The sequence below is a fragment of the Sphaerodactylus townsendi genome, linkage group LG11 (assembly GCF_021028975.2).
Source record: "Sphaerodactylus townsendi isolate TG3544 linkage group LG11, MPM_Stown_v2.3, whole genome shotgun sequence".
NCBI classification, from domain to species: Eukaryota; Metazoa; Chordata; class Lepidosauria; order Squamata; family Sphaerodactylidae; genus Sphaerodactylus; species Sphaerodactylus townsendi.
The window spans coordinates 23,246,701-23,265,470 of NC_059435.1; the positions used below are offsets into that span (position 1 = coordinate 23,246,701).

Consider the following 18,770-nt stretch of genomic DNA (forward strand, 5'->3'; position numbering starts at 1 on the left):
TTATGCAAGAAGTGAGCCCAGAGTTCGACACTGATACTTCCTTTGTCTTTTCATACATGAAATGCACAGGAAGCAAAGTCAAGAGCAGAATCTGTATCAGACTTGTAGCAGAGTAGAGAAAATGTCTAATCTGGGATTTTGGTGTTTTATTTCACATTAATCATTGCCTTAATTAATATTGCTAGCGGGCTTTCATTAAAATTACTGGAATCTTGTACTTGTTTGCCAGTATTTGAGAATCCAGAAGTCATATTTAGTCTTTCCCATGTTTCTTTAGCTTAAATTCTTTAGCAAACCAAACACAAAATTAAAGAGATGTACTTTTAACGTGTACCTTTCAGATTATCATCATTTTCAGAGCAAAGCTACATCTATAGATGAGTAGGCTGTGGATGACTTCATATAAAGCTCCTGGGGCCAGGCTTCTAGAGGTTATTTTAGTATGAAGAGAAAACAGAATGAATAATTATGCAGAGAAAACACACCCAAGAAACAAATGTTTGACAGCGTGAGGGCATTCAGACATCTCTTCTAACCAAAATGGAACTTCCGTGTGCATGAGCTTGCCTTGGTGCTGGTTTGCCATTTATGGGGAGGGGCCTTAGCTCAGTGGCGGAGTATCTGCCTGGTATGCAGAAGGTCCCAGGTTCAATTCCTGGCATATCCAGCTGAAAGAATCAGGCAGTAGTTGGTGTGAAAGACTTTAGCCTGAGACTCTAGAAGGCTGCTGCCAGTTTGAGTCGGCAAAACTGACCTTGATGGACCAATGGTCTGCCAGTATAAGCCAGCTTCACATGTATTCACATCTTGTTCTGCCCTCTCTCCCTCGCTCATTTCTTGCACAAAGAATCCTGGTTAGGAACTTCTTTCAATACATAAGTGTACATGCACAGGTGAACCAGAGGCAATCCCAACCAGAATCACCTGGATTCGAAGCTTGGAGCACAGGTAGCTCCTGTGCTATCAGGCATCTGCCAAAAAAAGAGAAAAAGCTATAAGTATGATTGAGCCTAGATCATTCCTGAAAACCAATTTACTCTGGATCAGTTGGGTAGAATAATGAGGTATAGATGAAACCATGGGTATGTGGGTATGAGATGAGTTATGCAAATCTTAGAAGTTAAGTTGGTGAAAAGACCAAGGGACTACCTGTGTGATCCTGCGCTGAATCATTGCCGTCTAAACTCAGGGAAGTCAATGGGCTTAGACTGGAATAACTTCACATAGGATTGTATTGTTCATGTGAATAATGAAAAGGTGGAAATGTGAATTTGTGTTCAGGCAAAATGCATTAAAATATGCATAATGTAGATCAGGCATTACAGCCCCATCCAAAGGGGGGACGAATCCATTGTTGGGAGAGACAGGGGACCACACTGGTAGATTTGCAGTATGCTGCAGATTTTATGTCCTTCATTCATAAGGTTTCCCTTGGTTGAAGAGAGATATTCCCCAAAATTTTGTATCCATCTTACCATACATGTTTTAACTTGTTCTGTTTCTGTGTCAAATTGGAGTAATAATTTATAATTTCATCCTAATAAACTTATTTTTGGTTGTGTTACCATCGTTTCAAATTTAGTCAACTCCCTTATTATGTCTCTTTCTGTATGAATGTCCTTTTAAAAATATAGGAACTAGCTGAAAATATAGTAAAGATTGTTGCAGCAAAACCTGGAAGTCCGGGCTACTGCAGATCTTCACTGGTGTCTTCCACCCCAGGTTGGTGGCTAGTTGCACTGCACCCCAGGGCCTGGACGTTTGGGTGGCACAAGTCCATTATGCCCTACAAAGGGCTTTCCAGTGGCGGCAGCGAGTGGCTGGGTGTTGCTTGTTATTTCTTCTTGCACTGCAGTGGCATTGTCCCGAGCCACTGCGGCTCTAGATTGGGCTGCCCATCTAATTCTTGGCTTTTTGCTGTTCCTTATAAACTTGTTCCTGCCATTTCTTTAAAGTTTTTCCCTGGCAACATTGGTGACATCTGAAATAAAAAGTTTAATTTTTGTAATTTTCATTTTTATTGTAGAAGATTTTCTTAACCCGTGAGATTTGTAGCTTAGACCATCTTTGCAAGTCAGTGTGAAGAAACCAGTGGTGCAAAAATAAATAAGCAGAAGTTCAAATTTCCCCAGAGTAGAAATGAAACAGTGAATTTCAGGTGGAAATAGGAGGAATGAGACATTCTAAAATAAATCATCACTTGCTTGAATCCCATAGAGGTTAAATAATAGTGTAGCCACTTCAGTTCACATTTGCACTGTATCTAGCTAAATGGAGTATAAGATTGTAATCACTGGTAGGGAGATTTATTTTTAAATACACTTTTGCTGTTGATCTCTTATAATTTCATTGATGTTGATGGTATTCATTTTCACAAACACAATGCTGAAAATTCTAGCACTAAATACATTATTAAGACGCCACCTTTCAAAGAGATGGCAGTTGGCTGTGGAGAAATGGCTGGCACTAGGATTATGAGCAAACAAGATGGCGGTCACTGCTTTGGTGATTTTATCTGTTTCAAACATTTCCATACCACCTTTACATCCAATTGAGGGTTCCCATACTGGTGAACATTAAAACATTTCAAACTTTTAAAAGCAAAAACATTAAAACATTAAAGAGCATTTACAGTAGAAAAATACATGTAGATTATTTAAACAGCAAACATATAAACCCAGAAACATGTTGCTTCGTTGGCCATGTTGTTGGTGATTTCAGGAGTCATTCCAAAAGGGGAAGAGCACTAAAGTAGTGACAGGTGTGAAGGTCACTTGGGAGGTAATGTTTTGCTTCATTAAGAGAAAAACCAAACGATGGGAATATTGGAGTTGTCCAGCAGATTTATAAAACCAAAGTGTTGTGTTTCTTGGATGCAGTGAAGAAACTGTAATTAGTTCACAAACATCTGCTGTTGATGTTTCTGAACGGAACTTAGACGTGCATACAGAGAAGTAAAATGGGAAATTAGTTCTCTGCCTGCCAAATAATTAACTCTTGAAGGATCTTTACACATTTCTGCTTCCTTCTTGCTCCCCTTCCCTTTGTTAGCATTACTCAGAGTAATGGTTTCCTTTATTTTTTTTGGCTTTATTCTTTTTTTCAATGTGGCTTCTTTGATGAGTTTTTGATCTGCCTTGTTTGGATTGCACCAAATCAATTCTGGAAGTTCTAGGGTCTGATTCAGACACAATTTAAGCTCTGTAGATTCTACTGATACCTTACTAATTGTACTCACTCAATGAAATCAGCAGAATTTAAAAAATGTTTAACGGCTACATTGTACCCATAGTCCTTTCTGGGTTTGATAGAACAGGAAAGTATCTCACTCTAGTCCTACTGATTTAAATAAGATAATTAAACACATCCCCACTAGAATTAATCAGATAGGATTGTACTATTTAAAATATTTAATGTACAGTAGCCATGAATGAAGTATTTTCCACTAAGTTTCTTGCCTGGATGAAAAGCTTCCATCTCAGGAGGTATATAGTATAAATGCGGTTTGTTCTACTGTTACTTGTTCTCTTTTGTTCAGCAGTAAAATTAATACAGAAAGTACTTTCCAGTGGCCATCAATTTCAGTACAGTCTTCTTTTTTCGGAAAATTATTTTTAGAGTGTGCACATGGAGAAGTGATTACTTGAAATCTATTTTTAACCTACTGTATATTAGAGTGAATTATGGATGAAACGGTTATGCTTCTTTTTTTAGTACATTGCAAGTTCAGTAGACAGCAGGAAGCAAGAAGGGCACTTGGTCCTGTGCTTATTACAGTAAGACAAACTGGTGACCAAAGGGATTACTGGGGGTCAGGGGACATTTGGAAAATTCCCCTAGAGCACCATACTACCTCTGAGATTTTGGGCCGGAGAAGTAGCTTCTTTCTCCCATCCCCAGCAGTACTTGTCCTATAATTCTGCCCACTGAAGGTTGGGGCTAGATGAGCAGATTATGATTTTTTTTGTTTTGTTTTGCATATCCCTAATAATGTTTATTGGCCCTCCTTCCTACTGTATATTTATAATTTTTGATTGAACTATTTTATAATTTTAAACTCTGTTTTTAATTGTTTTCACATTCACCACTTTGGGGACCCTGACAGTATCAAAAGGCAGCATAAAAATATTTTAAATCAATAAAACCCCATTTCACAAAAAATAAGAACCAGGATGGTGTAGTGGTTAACAGCGGTGGACTCTAATATGGAGAACTGAGTTTGATTCCCTACTCCTACACATGAGGTCTGCTGGGTGACCTTGAGCTAGTCATAGTTCTCTTCTGAACTCTCTCAGTTCTACAGGGACAGAGCGAAGGGGAACTGCACCCGGGGCACACGTGGGCCCTGTGCCCCTGCCCCCTGCCCCCATCCATTCATGCCCTGCCCTCCGCCCCTTGGCACTACACCACTTCAGTCCTATTTACCTCACAAGGTGTCTGTTGTTGGGAGAAGAAGGGAGGGAGTTTGTAAGCCACTTTGAGACTCTTTATGGTGGATAAAAATGTATAAATCCAAAGTCCTCCTCCTCCTCCTCCTCCTCCTCCTCCTCCTCCTCCACCACCACCACCTCCTCCTCCTCCTCCTCCTCCTCCTCCTCCTCCATTAATTAAAGCTTGGGGAAGTTATTTCTTGTTGATTGAAGTTAATCTCTTCAGGACTTTTTATACCTCCAGAAAGTTGGAGCTATGAAATGTCAGTAGCATCCTAGACTGGGGATGGGTTAGAACTGGGGGAAGCATTCCTAATCCAGTATTTTGTAAATCATTAATGACTTGAGCAAGCCAACTCCCCTCCTTTTCCTTTTTTAAAACCAAATTACACTCAACTTACGCCTATTCTTGAAGGGCAATTGGCATGCTATATGTTTTCTAGATAATGTGCTGGGTTTTTTTTCTTTTTAATTTTTGAATTAATGTTTTTTCTGAAAATTGGAGAGTTGTGCGACTATGCAGAAACCCAGTCCTGATCCTTCTTCAGCACAGTGGCAGCGGGCTCTCCTTCTCACCTCCAGAATAATTGGAAGTGGGCAAAAATGGGACGGGATGGCTAAGGCAGAAGACCCAGTTGGAGAAGGATCGGAGGAACTGTTTTGAGGTAGGAGTGGAAGAGGAGGCAAGGGGTGTGTGCAGTTGGTGGGGTGCTGCCCCAGAGAATGTCAAGGCTGGACACACTTGCCTCTCCTTTCCTTGCCGGGCCCAATCATGTCCAGTCTTGGTCTCATGAGCATGCATACCAGGCTGCTGTCACTCAGGAAGAGGTCCTATTGTTACTCCCTGCTGACTCGTTCAAGGTGAGAACACAGCACCATACCTTCCTCTGTTTTTGCTGCTGTTCCATGAAGGGCATGATGGAAAGGCAGTGTGGGGGAGAGGATGCCTAATACAGACTAGTCACCTGCCATGTGTTGTGGGAGATGGCACATCTCTGAGTTGGGGGAACAGATGGGTCAGCAGGTGGCCAGCAGTGGTGGCAGGTAGGCTCTTGCCCAAGGCCTTGGTTCTAAAGCTCTAACTCCTGTGTAGCAGAGAATCTTAATCACTGAAAGATATGGTTTATATACCTAATGCTTTAACGAGCCTCCGGAATGCCAAGATTGTTCCTTAAGATAAGTTGGTACCTGTGTTCATAGCAGATACGCTTAGCAGTTAGTTTTGAGTTTCTAAATAATAACTGCAGATGAATTTTCTATTACTTTCTGCTTTGGCAGTCTAGATGATTTTTTTTAAAAAAAATGCCTGTTGTTATTGATCTCTGGAGCACATTTCATTACTCATTCCCAGGTTGTCAGAAATTTGCTGACTTGGTTGCTTAAGCAACAAGCAGTCCAGCTTCCACAAGTCCAGCATATGCATTTACGGGAACAGATGGTGCCTTGATTTACAACCCCTCAGCAAGTGACAATATAATGTTTACTAATTACATGTAATAGGTACCCCAATACAGTTAATGTCTGAAGGGAGGTCTTGCATGTCTGAAGAGAGGTCTTGATTAGGAAATCACATATTAGATGCTGCTGGGAATATATTTTGCAAGGATGTAGCAAATGAAATTAGGAAATTTGTTTTTTGGTACAGTTCCAAAGCAAGCACCGGACAAATGCCTCAGTTTGGTATGCATTTATATTAATTTTGCAGGAGACAGTTGGGCTTTAGTAGCTAGACAGAGTATTTTTGGCAAGGCAGAATGGGTTTGCACAATGGGGATCTTCAAAAGTTACTGAAGAGGACTAGTTTAGAGGAAATGTTTACTGCCATGAAGTTGTTTCCATAAATAACTTAGCAAAGCATATGGGCATGTGCAGAGTTTTTTAAACCTCTCCACTTGCTTCTAAGATTTGCATGGCAGGGCTTCAAGATGAAGAAGGTATGTCTTGCAGTTATGATTGAATCTTAGCACATCTCTGTGTCAAAAATAATTGAGGTGGTAAGGTCATACTGATGGTGCAAGATCTGAGTGCATTATTTGGAAAAAAAAATGAAGAAAGAGACTTTCCAAACAAAAGAGTGTTTTGTTGGATGACCTGGTCATGTACAGAGTTTCATTCAAAGTACAGAGCTAACATTAAAGAACTTCTGCATGTGCAGCTATATGGAAGCAAACCTGACTACGTACTGAGGACATTGTGCTTGATTTTTAATAAAGTCAAGCATTGTAAGATGACCTGGTTCCAACTTGCTAATTATTAACTTTTATTAGTTCTACTTATTGTTTTAATTTCTGGATTTTAATTTCTGGTGGTCTCTTTTTTCTTCAGTTTATCTTTGGAGTGCTTCTAAAGACCTATGTTGTTCCAATGCCATTGTTCTGATACCTTTGGAATTCATTAACCCATTGTCCCCAGGCATTTTATAATGCAGTCCTTATTCATTGTTTAAAATGTGATGCTAAAAGTAGCGTAGGAGGTTGAGAGCTCGTGTATCTAATCTGGAGGAACCGGGTTTGATTCCCAGCTCTGCTGCCTGAGCTGTGGAGGCTTATCTGGGGAATTCAGATTAGCCTGTGCACTCCCACACACACCAGCTGGGTGACCTTGGGCTAGTCACAGCTTCTCGGAGCTCTCTCAGCCCCACCTACCTGACAGGGTATTTGTTGTGAGGGGGGAAGGGCAAGGAGATTGTAAGCCCCTTTGAGTCTCCTGCAGGAGAGAAAGGGGGGATATAAATCCAAACTCCTCCTCCTCCTCCTCCTCCTCTTCTTCTTCTTCTTCTTCTCCTCCTCCTCCTCCTCCTCCTCCTCCTCCTCCTCCTTTTCTAAAACATCTATCTGTTTCACATCCCTTTCCCCCCATTAACAAATACATTGTTTGTGTTTCTTGATCTGTTGTTTTCCCTATGTCTTTTCTTCTTTGCTTTGCTATTCCTCATATGTCTGCTTTTTAAAATGGTTGTGAAACTTGTGAAAAAGGTTTTTCCAAAAACTCTGTCTTCCTTTTACAGTGTTTTCTGTCTTATTCACTTTAAGTGCTAAGTAGTCTCAAAATCATCAAGTATTATTTGTGAAGTACACAGAGTAGAGGTTGAAAGTGGGAAAGAATCAATCCCACATTTTTCCTATGATGTATCCAAAATCTTGTTTTTTTATCATGGTAATCCATAGTTTCCAATTAGATTCTTAGGCCCCTTCTGCACGTGCAGAATAATGCACTTTCGATCCACTTACAATGCACTTTGCAGCCGGATTTTACTGTGCAGAATAGCAAAATCCACTTGCAAACAATTGTGAAAGTGGATTGAAAGTGCATTATTCTGCATATGCGGAAGGGGCCTTAGAGAACAGAGTGCACAGTTGTCTGTCCTACTCTTGTCTATTCCATGTGGAATATATTGCTGCTAGGAACCCTGTGTGCCATCCTGTTTGAATGAAAGCACCAGTAATGGTTTTAGCCTGTAAAACACATTCACATGCTCTTTGGACTGTAAATTTCATATCAAACCACAGCACATCCTTTGCACCTTGAGCAGGTGATATGTCCACTTTTAGCCAGACTCCCTCTGTTCTACTCCAACAGGCCTTGGTCACTCAAGTCTTCAGTTATTGATCTCTGGAACTCACTCTCAAGGGAGAAAGAGAAGAAAGGGGATTTGGGATAATCCATCTGAATTGTAGGAATACAGGATAGTCCTGCCAAATGTCTGGGCCAGCATGCAGCATATTGTCATCATGCAAGGCCAGCTTCTGGCGATCCAAGAAACAGACTGCAACAAAGTGGTTGCTGTTAAAAACTAGAGACCCTAACTGATGCCTTTCTGCTCAGGATAAAGTTGGGAAATCTAATTCTCATGTATTTATTCACTCTAATGAGCTCCAATGCGCATATATCACAAGTTCAAAGGAAAGGACGTTGCATTAATAAAATGCAAGTGTACTTGGTTGCCTGCAGAATTCATCTCCCTTTCCAGTCAAAGGAATTGTGTTTCTATAGAAAGGGTTAGTAGATGTCACTTATTAAATCTTCATTGTTTCAAGCACCAGGTAGAATCTGTGCTGTTATTACCTTTCCCCATCATTCTGATTTGCATTGCCTGTCTGTTTCTTACATAAACTGAATAGGATGGGAGCTGCTGCTTTGTGTCCTCTCCATATGTCTCTAGTAATATCAGCAGGCTGAGATCATGTGGGAGGAAGTGGTGACAATACCAACATTGTCCTTTCTGGAATTTGGTGCAACAACAAAGCCTCAGGCTCATTCCATGTGTCCTGGAGGATGTCACAACTGATTAATGTGTTTATTGAAAAATAGATTAATTTTTGACAGGCCTTCAGTGTACGTCATCTTGTAACTTGCTGTCCTTCCATCTGCTACATCTACAAGTGGCTGGTTCAAATCTTGTGCAGTTTCTGCTAGGGCAGTTGGGAAAGTTGTATCTTTAGATATTTGAGGAGGAAGAGAAGGAGGAGGAGGAAGAGGAGGTCATTTCTCAGTTATAGAGAATGTACTGTGCATAAAAAAGGTCTTAGCTTAAATCACTAACATCTCTGCTTAAAAGAATCTCAACAGGTATGGAGAGATAACTTTATTTGCCTGAAACCCAAGTAAATCAATGTCAGACTATGCACTACTGATGGACCAATGGTCTGGCTCAGCATAAGGCAGCTTCAGATGTACCGTGTTTTCCCGAAAATAAGTCTGGATCTTATATTAATTTTTGCTCCAAAAGATGCGTTAGGGCTTATCCCCCCCCCCCCGCCCATGATTTTGCACCCGCCAGATCAGCTACGCCAGGCAGAGGCGTAGCTGGGCCAAAATGTGCCCAGTGCGCATTTTATATTTTCCGCCCCCCAGCACCCCGCTTCCCCCCTTCCCATACTTACCTTAGTTCTTTTCCTTTTTGAGAACTTTTCAGGCTGCAAAAGGCCGTTTTTACTGCGAACAGGCCTTTTGCAGCCTGAAAAAGTTCTCAAAAAGGAAAGGAACTAAGGTAAATGCGGGAAGGGGGGGCACCACGGGGGGCTCCACGGAGGGGGGAGGGGGAAAGGATTAAGGGTCTGGGGGTGATTTTCTGCGCTCCCCAGGTGTGCGCCTGGTGCACCGTGCACCCCCCATCCCCTTGTAGCTTCACCACTAGCTCCAGGAAATCTGTAACTAGAGCTTATTTTTGGAGTTGGGCTTATATTTCAAGCATCCTCCAAAAATCCCGAAAAATCATTATTTTCGGGTAGGTCTTATTTTTGGGGAAACAGGGTCGGTGCTTTCTGGTGTGTACAAGCAGCCCTTTCATAAGCCACTAACATCCACAGTTTAGGTGCTTCTGAGATTTTTCTTTGAACAGTGTGTCCTCAATATGTATCTCAGTCTGCTTTGGAAACATGGTTTCAGAACTAGAGGGAATGACAAAAACAACCCTGAAAGAACTTTGCTTGGTTCATTTATGGTGGGGTGTATCTTAGTAGAACAGAGCTGCTTACGGTTCCAGGTCCAATCCTCACCTTCCCAGCTAAAAAGGTAGTTTGGAAGACCCAAGGGAGCTCCTACAGTCTAAGCAAACAATAATGAGCTAGATCAGTGGTTCTCAACCTTCCTAATGCCACGACCCTTTAATACAGTTCCTCATGTTGTGGTGACCTCCAACCCTAACATTTATCCATTTTACAGATGGAGAACACTGATGCAGAGAGTCTGAGGCGACCCCCGTGAAATGGTCATTTGACCCCCAAAGGGGTTGTGACCCACAGGTTGAGAACCGCTGAACTAGAGGGACTATTTATCTTACTGTGAGGCATTTTTGTAGGTTCAGATGGATTGTCGTCAGTATCTCCTATGTCTTAAATGGGCAGAAATCAGTTTTGCTCTTTTTAAATGTTCAAATAAAAAAATATGCAACAATGGCAAAGCTACTGAGCTTGGTTAATAAAAGATCCAATCAAGAATTTCAAGATAAATGGAAAATGTACTTCTCATATTATTTTGAAGTGTAAAAGAATCAATGAAATGAAATGTACACAGTGGAAATATTATATATATAGAGAGAGAATTAATAGTATGTGTAGATCGCTGTATTGTGATAATTGAATATACAACTTGATAAGTTTCCCAACATTTATAAAAAAAATGTAGAAAATAACAATACAGTGACTGTACACCAGATTATAGCTTTTGTTGATCAACTTATGCCCTTCTAGAATATTATCTGTACAACTCTGTTGGTTCTCTCTTTAAGTTCAGATTGTAATTAAGTTAAGCTTGGTTCTTTGTTTCTTTTTTTGGTTGTTTAACTGCTTTTATATTGCTGTTATGTTATGAAAATTTTAAAAAGAAAATTCTCATTGAATTCATAAGATATTGCCACGTAATTTGCCATTTTTATATGTAGGAATGTATTGTTTATTTTAAACACAGTTTCTGTGTTTTTTAAAACATGCAGTGGACAAAGTAAAAGTGCTCAACAGTTTGCTTAAACTGAGTGTGTCTGGGGCTTTGCAGTTCATCTCTGATTAAGTTTAGAAAGCTAAAACTTTATTAGACCTCCCAAAAGCCAGCTAGTGCTGAATTGTGAGCATTAACACAGAGTGAAGCCCAAGTCACATAGCATCAAAACAAGAGTTGAACAGAGTCCAGTTACATAGCCAAGTCAGGTTGCCCATTAGCTGTTCAAGCCAGATTTATTCCTCTAGGATCTTTACAGGAACCCAGCTAGCTAACGGGAAAGGAAGGTGGATTGAGGAGTATGAACAAAGATCTGGAAACATAAGGGCTTGAAAACCATAGAATTAAATCCCCGCCTGCTGTTTTAAAACTACCCACGTACAGTTGAAAGCAAACATTGTCAAACCAGTTGTGGCCATCCATTGGTTGGCCCCACTCGAGTAGTTGATCTTTGTCTCTCCAAATTGAAGAAAAAGCCATTTTGTATCTTAAGTGATTGTATAAATATTTCTGTAGCTGAGTACTCTTTAAAACCAACGCTGTGTATCTACCATATGTACTTCCACGTCTGATAGTGACTGTAGTTGCATGTAAATCAAACCCAGCCATGGCCCATGGTTCATGGAATTTCCATCCACCACCACTTTTACTGAGAGTTCCTTTTGGTTTCTTTAGGGTAGCTGCTGTTTGTCAGTGGTATTTTCTGCACAGCACAAATAAAATGTCTTGAGGACATTAAAATAAGTGTTTTAGGGAGGAACTCCACACAGCTTTTTCCCCAGTATGTCTTCAGCAGAGGTGGAGCAAGGGGAAACTCTGCCCGGGGCGCGCACACCCTGGGTCCCTGCCACGGCACCACCCACCCCACCCAACCACGCCCCAGAATGCACCCACCATGCCCCCTCTACGGCTTGGCCATGCCCCTTCCATGGCCTCTCCATGGCCTGGCCATGCCTCTGACATGGCTCTGTCCAGGGCATTGCACCCTACCCCGCCCGGTTGGTGCTATGCCTCAGGTCTTCAGGACATTTTATTTCAGCTCAACCTGAAGTATTTAGAAAACCCTAAACTAGCCCTAAACTAGTCATTGTCACCCCCCTTTCCCCTTGCCTGTGCAGAATAAGAAAGCATTTTTTCTCATCCGACATATAAGCTTTCTACTTTCATTTCCCCCGTCTGCCATTTTCTGCTGCTTGACTCCTCTGTGCAGCCTGCCACTGGCTGAAGATCCCCTGGGACATTTGCTCTTCAGGCACTGCAGTTACCCACCTTTTAAGTCAATAAAGTACATGATTTAACTCAGCTTTTCCTGCCAATTTCAGCAACGTGTCAGTTTCCTGGGTTAAATTTTTCTTCCGATGACATGTCTTGAAGCTATGACGACTCAAAATGAGAATCGGCATGGATTCTCATTTCGAGTCATCATTTGTTTGAGTGTGCATTTTAGCATGAGAATGTAAGATAAAGGAACAGTCATCACATAGCTCTCCAAGAGCTCAAACTGATTTTGAGCATTGGGAGGAGGCATGGCTTAGGTGGGTCATGGCTCAGTGGCAAAATACCTGCATGGCATGTAAAAGTTCCCAAGTTCATTACCTGACATCTCAAAAGTATCACGTGATGAATACAAAAAACCTCTGTCTGAGATCCCAGGCAGTTGCTGCCAATCTGAATAAATAGTGACCTGGAAGGACCAGACCTGTGGCCTGATTCAGTATAGCACAGCTTCACATGTTCTCCTGCTTGGTTCCTGCTTGTGCATAGACCAGGCATGGCCATTTGCTCCCCACCCAACCTCGCTAAAAGGCAGAACAGCTTTCAGTCATTGGAGAGATACGATGCCACAAATGTCTATAATTTATTCAGAATTGTTGCAGTCATGCTTTGAAAGCATTTATCACTTGAAAGAGAAGATGGCAACAGACTTGCTTTTGATAAAGGCATGTGGTTGCTGCCAATGCTGCTACTAGATAAATCATAGCATAACAAATGGTGAGATAAAGACATCGTTTTTTGAGCACGAGAAACAGTGTGTTCTGTTTTGAAACCTCTCTGTTTTATCCCACTGATTGATATGCTGCGTGTCATACCTAATCTGGCGTGATGGATGTTGGTGCAGTGATGCTAGAACTATTCAATAGGCCCATTTTGTATATGGATGTTGAATTCAGCACCACAAACTTTCAGTGTGATATTTGTTAGAGATGTGCACAGAAAATTTAATCAGGTTAAGTTTTGGTTCCCCCATTTATTGCAGCTTTTTAATCTGTTTGGACTCTATTTGTATTGATTTCCTTTCATTAGTTTCAAGGGAGATCACATTTCTATTTGTAACTTTTTATATCTGTTACACATCTAAACTGGATAAATATCTTGGGGCTTGTACTCTCCCAACCAAGGAATCCTTTCTGCCAAATTTCAGACCCAAAACAACTGTTCCTTTTTTACAGGAAATTACAATTCTTTGCAAGATAGTAGGCACAAGGAGGCATCAGTTGGCATGCATGCGTTTTTTCCCCTTTCTTTGGATATTTGAATATTGGAGACTATAAGCATAGTGTTTGCCTCTCTTGTCCCATGAAGGGATTGTCTATTGTGGCCAGGAGGAAGACAAGCTTTGGCTGCCATCCTCACCCTTAGACTCTGTGACTCTGCCTGCTTGCCAGCAGGTACATGCAAAGCTTTACTGCCACCTAGCAGGGGCTCTTGGGTTTTCAATTTTCTGGCTGGGACTGAAGATCTGGAGAAAATGCCTGCTTTGAAGGGTTACCATATTGCTTTATATCCTGATGAAGTTTCTCTCATATCCAAACTACACTCTGCATAGAGTCCACCTCCAAATGTCCAAGTATTTCCCAAGAGTGATTTGGCAACTTTAGGCTCTCTAGATCACAAAACAACTCACACAATCAGAACTTTTGTTTGTATAGAAGCCTTCCCAAAGCCACTCAGACAGTAAAATGTTTTGTGGAAAATGGAAACAGTATACACTACATCTGCAGCTGGAGATATCCCATTCAGAGGCAACATTAGCAAATTGTTATTTTAATCATGTCCCTGTCAGCTTGCTGAGTTCTTTCCCCTTGTGGCCCCTTAGTTTGCCCAGTAAACTAAAACCAGATAGTGAGACCATATAATCTCTCTTAAATATGAACATTTCAAACTGTTATTAAATGTTTTAATAAAACTATGACAGGAGGATTAGTTGTACAAACTGTTGAGGTCTGATCATAATTTGGGGAATATGTTGATCAACTATTAGCTAAATAAATGCCTCTAGTGCAGTGGTGGTGAACCTTTGGCACTCCAGATGTTATGGACTACAATTCCCATCATCCTCTACAATTGGCCATGCTGGCAGGGGCTGATGGGAATTGTAGTCCATAACATCTGGAGTGCCAAAGGTTCGCCACCATGGCTCTAGTGTTTAGTCAGTCAAATGAAAACTACTATATACAAAGATGTCACTTTCTATGTTGTGCCAGTACTTCTGTGCTATCCTGTTATATAAAAGGCTAGCTGTGGTGGCAACGACTCACTTCCAGCCAATTGCTACACACACACAGCTTAGGGTGGGGCTTGCACAGAATGTGTGAAAAACAACATAAACAAAATAACAGAATGTGGGTGTTACCCTCTTGCATGCTCACTTTTCTCCCTCACTGCTGAATAATTAACAGTCACTATGTTGTCTGCAGCTGCCTGAGGAGGAGCAAGCTCAGGCATTGGCCACTATCTGCGGAAGGGTTGCAACTGTTGGCAGCTGCAACTGTGTCATTAAATGTTGCATGGCAAAACAGGTGTTTGGGAAGAGAATCAGGCATCCAGAAAGAGGAGAAAAAAGAGGAGGGAGCTGATGGCCAAAATGGAAAGGAAAGGGTCACCTCCCCCTTGGTGGCTGTCATTGTACCTTGCATGTTGATACATGTGCCCTAGAAGAGGAGGAGGACAAGGAGGGAGCTGGTGATGTGGGACCAAGGGGGAGCAAAGGCAAAGGCAGGAGGGGTTGGCCCCTTTGGTGGGTGCCATCAACCCACCAACCTTTTTCTAGAGCCCATTGTATTTGTTCGTAAAACAGACTTTACAGCTAGCATGTGTAATATTTATTCATCATTAAGGCTACATGAGGAGTGCTGAAGCCCCTCTTCCAAATGCTACCCCAAAAAGTTCTACAGGAAGATCTCTTGATAATGAAGCTGCTTGGACAGCGTGGTATAGCTCACATCTAATGTCAAACTATAGTTTGACTTTTTGTTCTTCAACCTCATGTTCATCTTCCTCATTCTTTTGTGTGCTTTTTTTCACTTTCTCCTCAGTAAACCAATGTTTCCTTGCAAAGTAGAACCGGAATATAATTTATAGTTCCAGGTCAACTATTATTGCCAACAATCATAGCTTGCCTTATCTTATTTGGGTGAAACAGACCCTGTAAGTCAAATCTGGAGATTCACAGTGCAGCCCTAAACAGAGTTACACAGAAGCATCAGTGGACCTAGAAGGTGTAACTCTGCTTGGGATTACACTGTCACTCACCAAGCAATGATGGTATCTTTTATTTCTGTTCCTTCCACAAGCCAGATAATACATTGAGTGCTGCTAAATGAATATGTTGTTATTATATTAGTAATTCAGACTGGAAACTTCAGGCTCCTTATCTGAACCTTTCCCTTTCTGTTCTCATTTTAACAAATCCATAGGCCATAAAATACTCAACACCTCAATGCCTATTTTGCCTCAGGTTTTTTTTTTCTTGAAGAGATCAGGCCCATTAAGAGAAGGTAGTAGGCAAGACACGGCATCTGGACTGCTGGTTGACATGGACAGCAAGGTTGTTGAGCAGCATCTGGCTGAACTGGATGAATACAGATTCCCCCAAGGCAGATGGAGTGCTCCCAAGTGACCAAGATTCCCCCAAGGCAGATGGAGTGCTCTCGATGACTGATCATTTTCCGTGATCAGAAAATGAGGTCATCTTGCAAGACAAACCTTTGCCAAGCAAACAGGCTTCTGTAAGACAGAGGAATGTAGATTGTTCAATGTGTGCTTGTGTAGTTCTCAAGATTTCACTAGTAATGAACTGTGACTATGTAACCTCAGCTTGTGGGTTCTGTGGGGCAGTACTTGGAATGAGTTGCAACAACAATTTTTAAACAACAAAATGGTTTACTTTTCTTTACAATTAACACTTTTAAAACATCAACATTTAACGTTACAATTCAAGGTCCTGTTCAGGTTGCATTTCAAGTCCTTCTATTAACAGTCTACTGATATTGCCAAGTCCAATTCTTCTTTGCAAGTGGGTTGGCTGGCTCCTGAAGACTCCAAGGGCTTGATGAACAGGTTGCAACATGATGAAGGTCTCCAGGAGAACTCTCACCCATTACAACCACAAAAGAAAACCCTGAAACAATAAACTCCAACATTTACAACATAGCAAAAACAACAACTACCTTCCCAGTAGTTCCCAAACAATAGAGTTGCAATTACCTTAACAAGGTGTTAAGGGCTTATAGAAATCAAGGTCCGAGTCTGGTACCCTTGTCTTCTGCAAAGAGCTCTTTCAGCCTTTCTGCTGCTCTGAGTCTCCACCCCCTTACTGGGTCAACCCATTCTGGGCCAACCCATTCTGGGCATGGGGGTTACAACTACAGTGCACATTACCTACTTAAAATTTCCCTATGGACTTTATAGGTTTTGGAATTTATGAATGACATTATTTGGATTCGTTTGAAATCCCAACAGTGGATTTGTGCTAATCATTTTTTTCTCTCTCCTCTTCTCATAGATTACGATCTTTGGTCAAGCAGCTAGAGAGAGGAGAAGCTTCTGTTGTTGACTTGAAAAAGAACTTGGAATATGCAGCTACCGTACTTGAATCTGTATACATTGATGAAACCAGGTGAGTTGATCGATTCAGAGTTGATGCTATGATTTAGCAAGGGGTTTTTTTTGCTTGTTGTACCAACAATGGCAAACATTGGTTAGAAGAGGGATTTTTCCTGGCTTCTGGGAACGAGGGATTAGTCCCAAGGTGAGTGTTGATTTGCTGCTAATATTTAATCTGGTTTTGATGTTTTGTGGGAATATGTTTGATGTATAGTGGCCATGCCCTCATCCCCCAAGCCTTCGAGATGGGACAGACAGATCAAGAGGCTGAATGCCAGTCATCTGCTTTCAGTGATGGTTCATTTACTTTGAGAACAAAAAAAAAAGTGCCTTGAAAATTACCATATATAGAATCCTGTAGTTATCCATCAAATTGCCCTACATGGAATCCTGTAATTATCCCATTGCGTTGAGAAAGTGTGCTAACAAAGTCAGAAGGCAAAACTGGGACCTTGGTGCATGGCAGACTTTAATGTTGAATAATTTTGGAGAGATAATGTGCTCTTTCATTGTTCTTACTCTCAACAAGTGAGTTACTTTGCAATCTGGTGATACTGCTGTTGTCCAATAAAATAACGGAGGCCCTTTCCGGGCCGACGTGGCCATTTACATGCTCTAGGGGACGACATAAAACGCGGTTCGCAAGGCGAACGGTCCGGGGGGGTCGGCTGCCGTATACGTCACCGACGCCACTCCCCCCCCCCCAGCATGGCCATGCGGAAGCGGCCAGAGTGTCCACAGTGTGTTTCATTAAATTTACAAAAACAAAACAAAAAACAACTGACAGATTTAACTAGTGTTTTTTTGCGTGTGTGACAGTTGTAAACAATATCACAGAAGAAATGCCATCTCTTAGGAAATCTTTATTTACTTTTCTCTCCAAATCCTCCTACAGGCGTCTGTTGGATACGGAAGATGAGCTCAGTGATATCCAATCTGATTCTGTGCCCTCGGAGGTACGGGACTGGCTGGCGTCCACCTTCACACGGCAGATGGGGATGATGCTCAGAAGAACGGAGGAGAAGCCCAGGTTCCGAAGCATTGTCCATGCAGTGCAAGCTGGGATATTTGTGGAGAGGTAAAGGGGACTTAAGTGTCCTGCACCAAAGGGTAGTCAAGCATCAAAGATGGTGCTGATATTGACTGGAAAAGACATGACATTTTTTAAAATAAAAAAGCTAAATCAAGAATGGCAACCTAAGACAAATTATATGGAAATGGTGATCCACAAATTAAAAATACACTAGAGGGAACCATTAGGAAAATTCAACCCCAGTCTCATAATTTTGGTTTATAACTATTTTGTTTTATTTTTGGTTTATAACGAAGTCACAGGTTAAACAGACAAATTGCACCTGCTCATAATATGGGCTTTTCACTATTTGTGATTTTTAGTTCAGATAGATAACTATTCACTGTTAAATAAATAAATATGTACATTGTATAAATATAATTTCAATTAATTATTATTGTTATTGTTATTGCACTTATAAACTGCTATCCCTACTAGACAGGCTCTGAACAGTGAGCATTAATACAACTAAGTTAAATTAAAATAAATACAGTAGTATAATTTCTCATATGAATTTGCCTGTCCAGATACACACCAGTGAGGGTTGGAATGGCAGTAATAAGCCTAATACCCAAACAGCTTAAAAAAAGAGAGAGAGAGGGGTGTCTAACGCTGAAGTGCCTTGTGTTTTAAAAAATGATAGCGATAAACCATCTCATGATACACAAAATAATTTTAGTTTTACCAAGTATATGTGCCAAAAATGCAATAGATCGCAATACAGTGTAATGTAAGACTGTTGAATGTATATGTAGCAGGCTTTTGAAGACGCCAAATCTCAATATATTCAAAGTTCCTACTCTTGAAAAAGAAATTGCAATCAATATGGACAATATTCTGGACTTTCATGAAACATTGAGGCTTACAAGGATGTGTTGAGAAGTTTGAGTATAAGTTCCTTTATGCTGCTGTATTTATTTTATTTTAATTTATTTTAGTTGCATTAC

General features: G+C 41.0%; 1 protein-coding gene across 7 annotated transcripts in view; it reads left to right on the forward strand.

Moving 5' to 3' along the window:
• LOC125441354 (calcium/calmodulin-dependent 3',5'-cyclic nucleotide phosphodiesterase 1C-like) overlaps positions 1-18,770 on the forward strand; it is a 185,575-nt gene that overhangs the window by 88,546 nt on the left and 78,259 nt on the right. For all 7 annotated transcript variants that reach the window (XR_007245830.1, XR_007245831.1, XM_048511891.1 and 4 more), the window contains 2 exons: positions 16,651-16,764; positions 17,647-17,829. Coding sequence is in view for 5 of the 7 variants with exons in the window: in XM_048511891.1 (XP_048367848.1) it covers positions 16,651-16,764; positions 17,647-17,829 (297 nt within the window). In the remaining 2 variants the exon portion in view is untranslated. The remainder of the gene's footprint in view (positions 1-16,650; positions 16,765-17,646; positions 17,830-18,770) is intronic.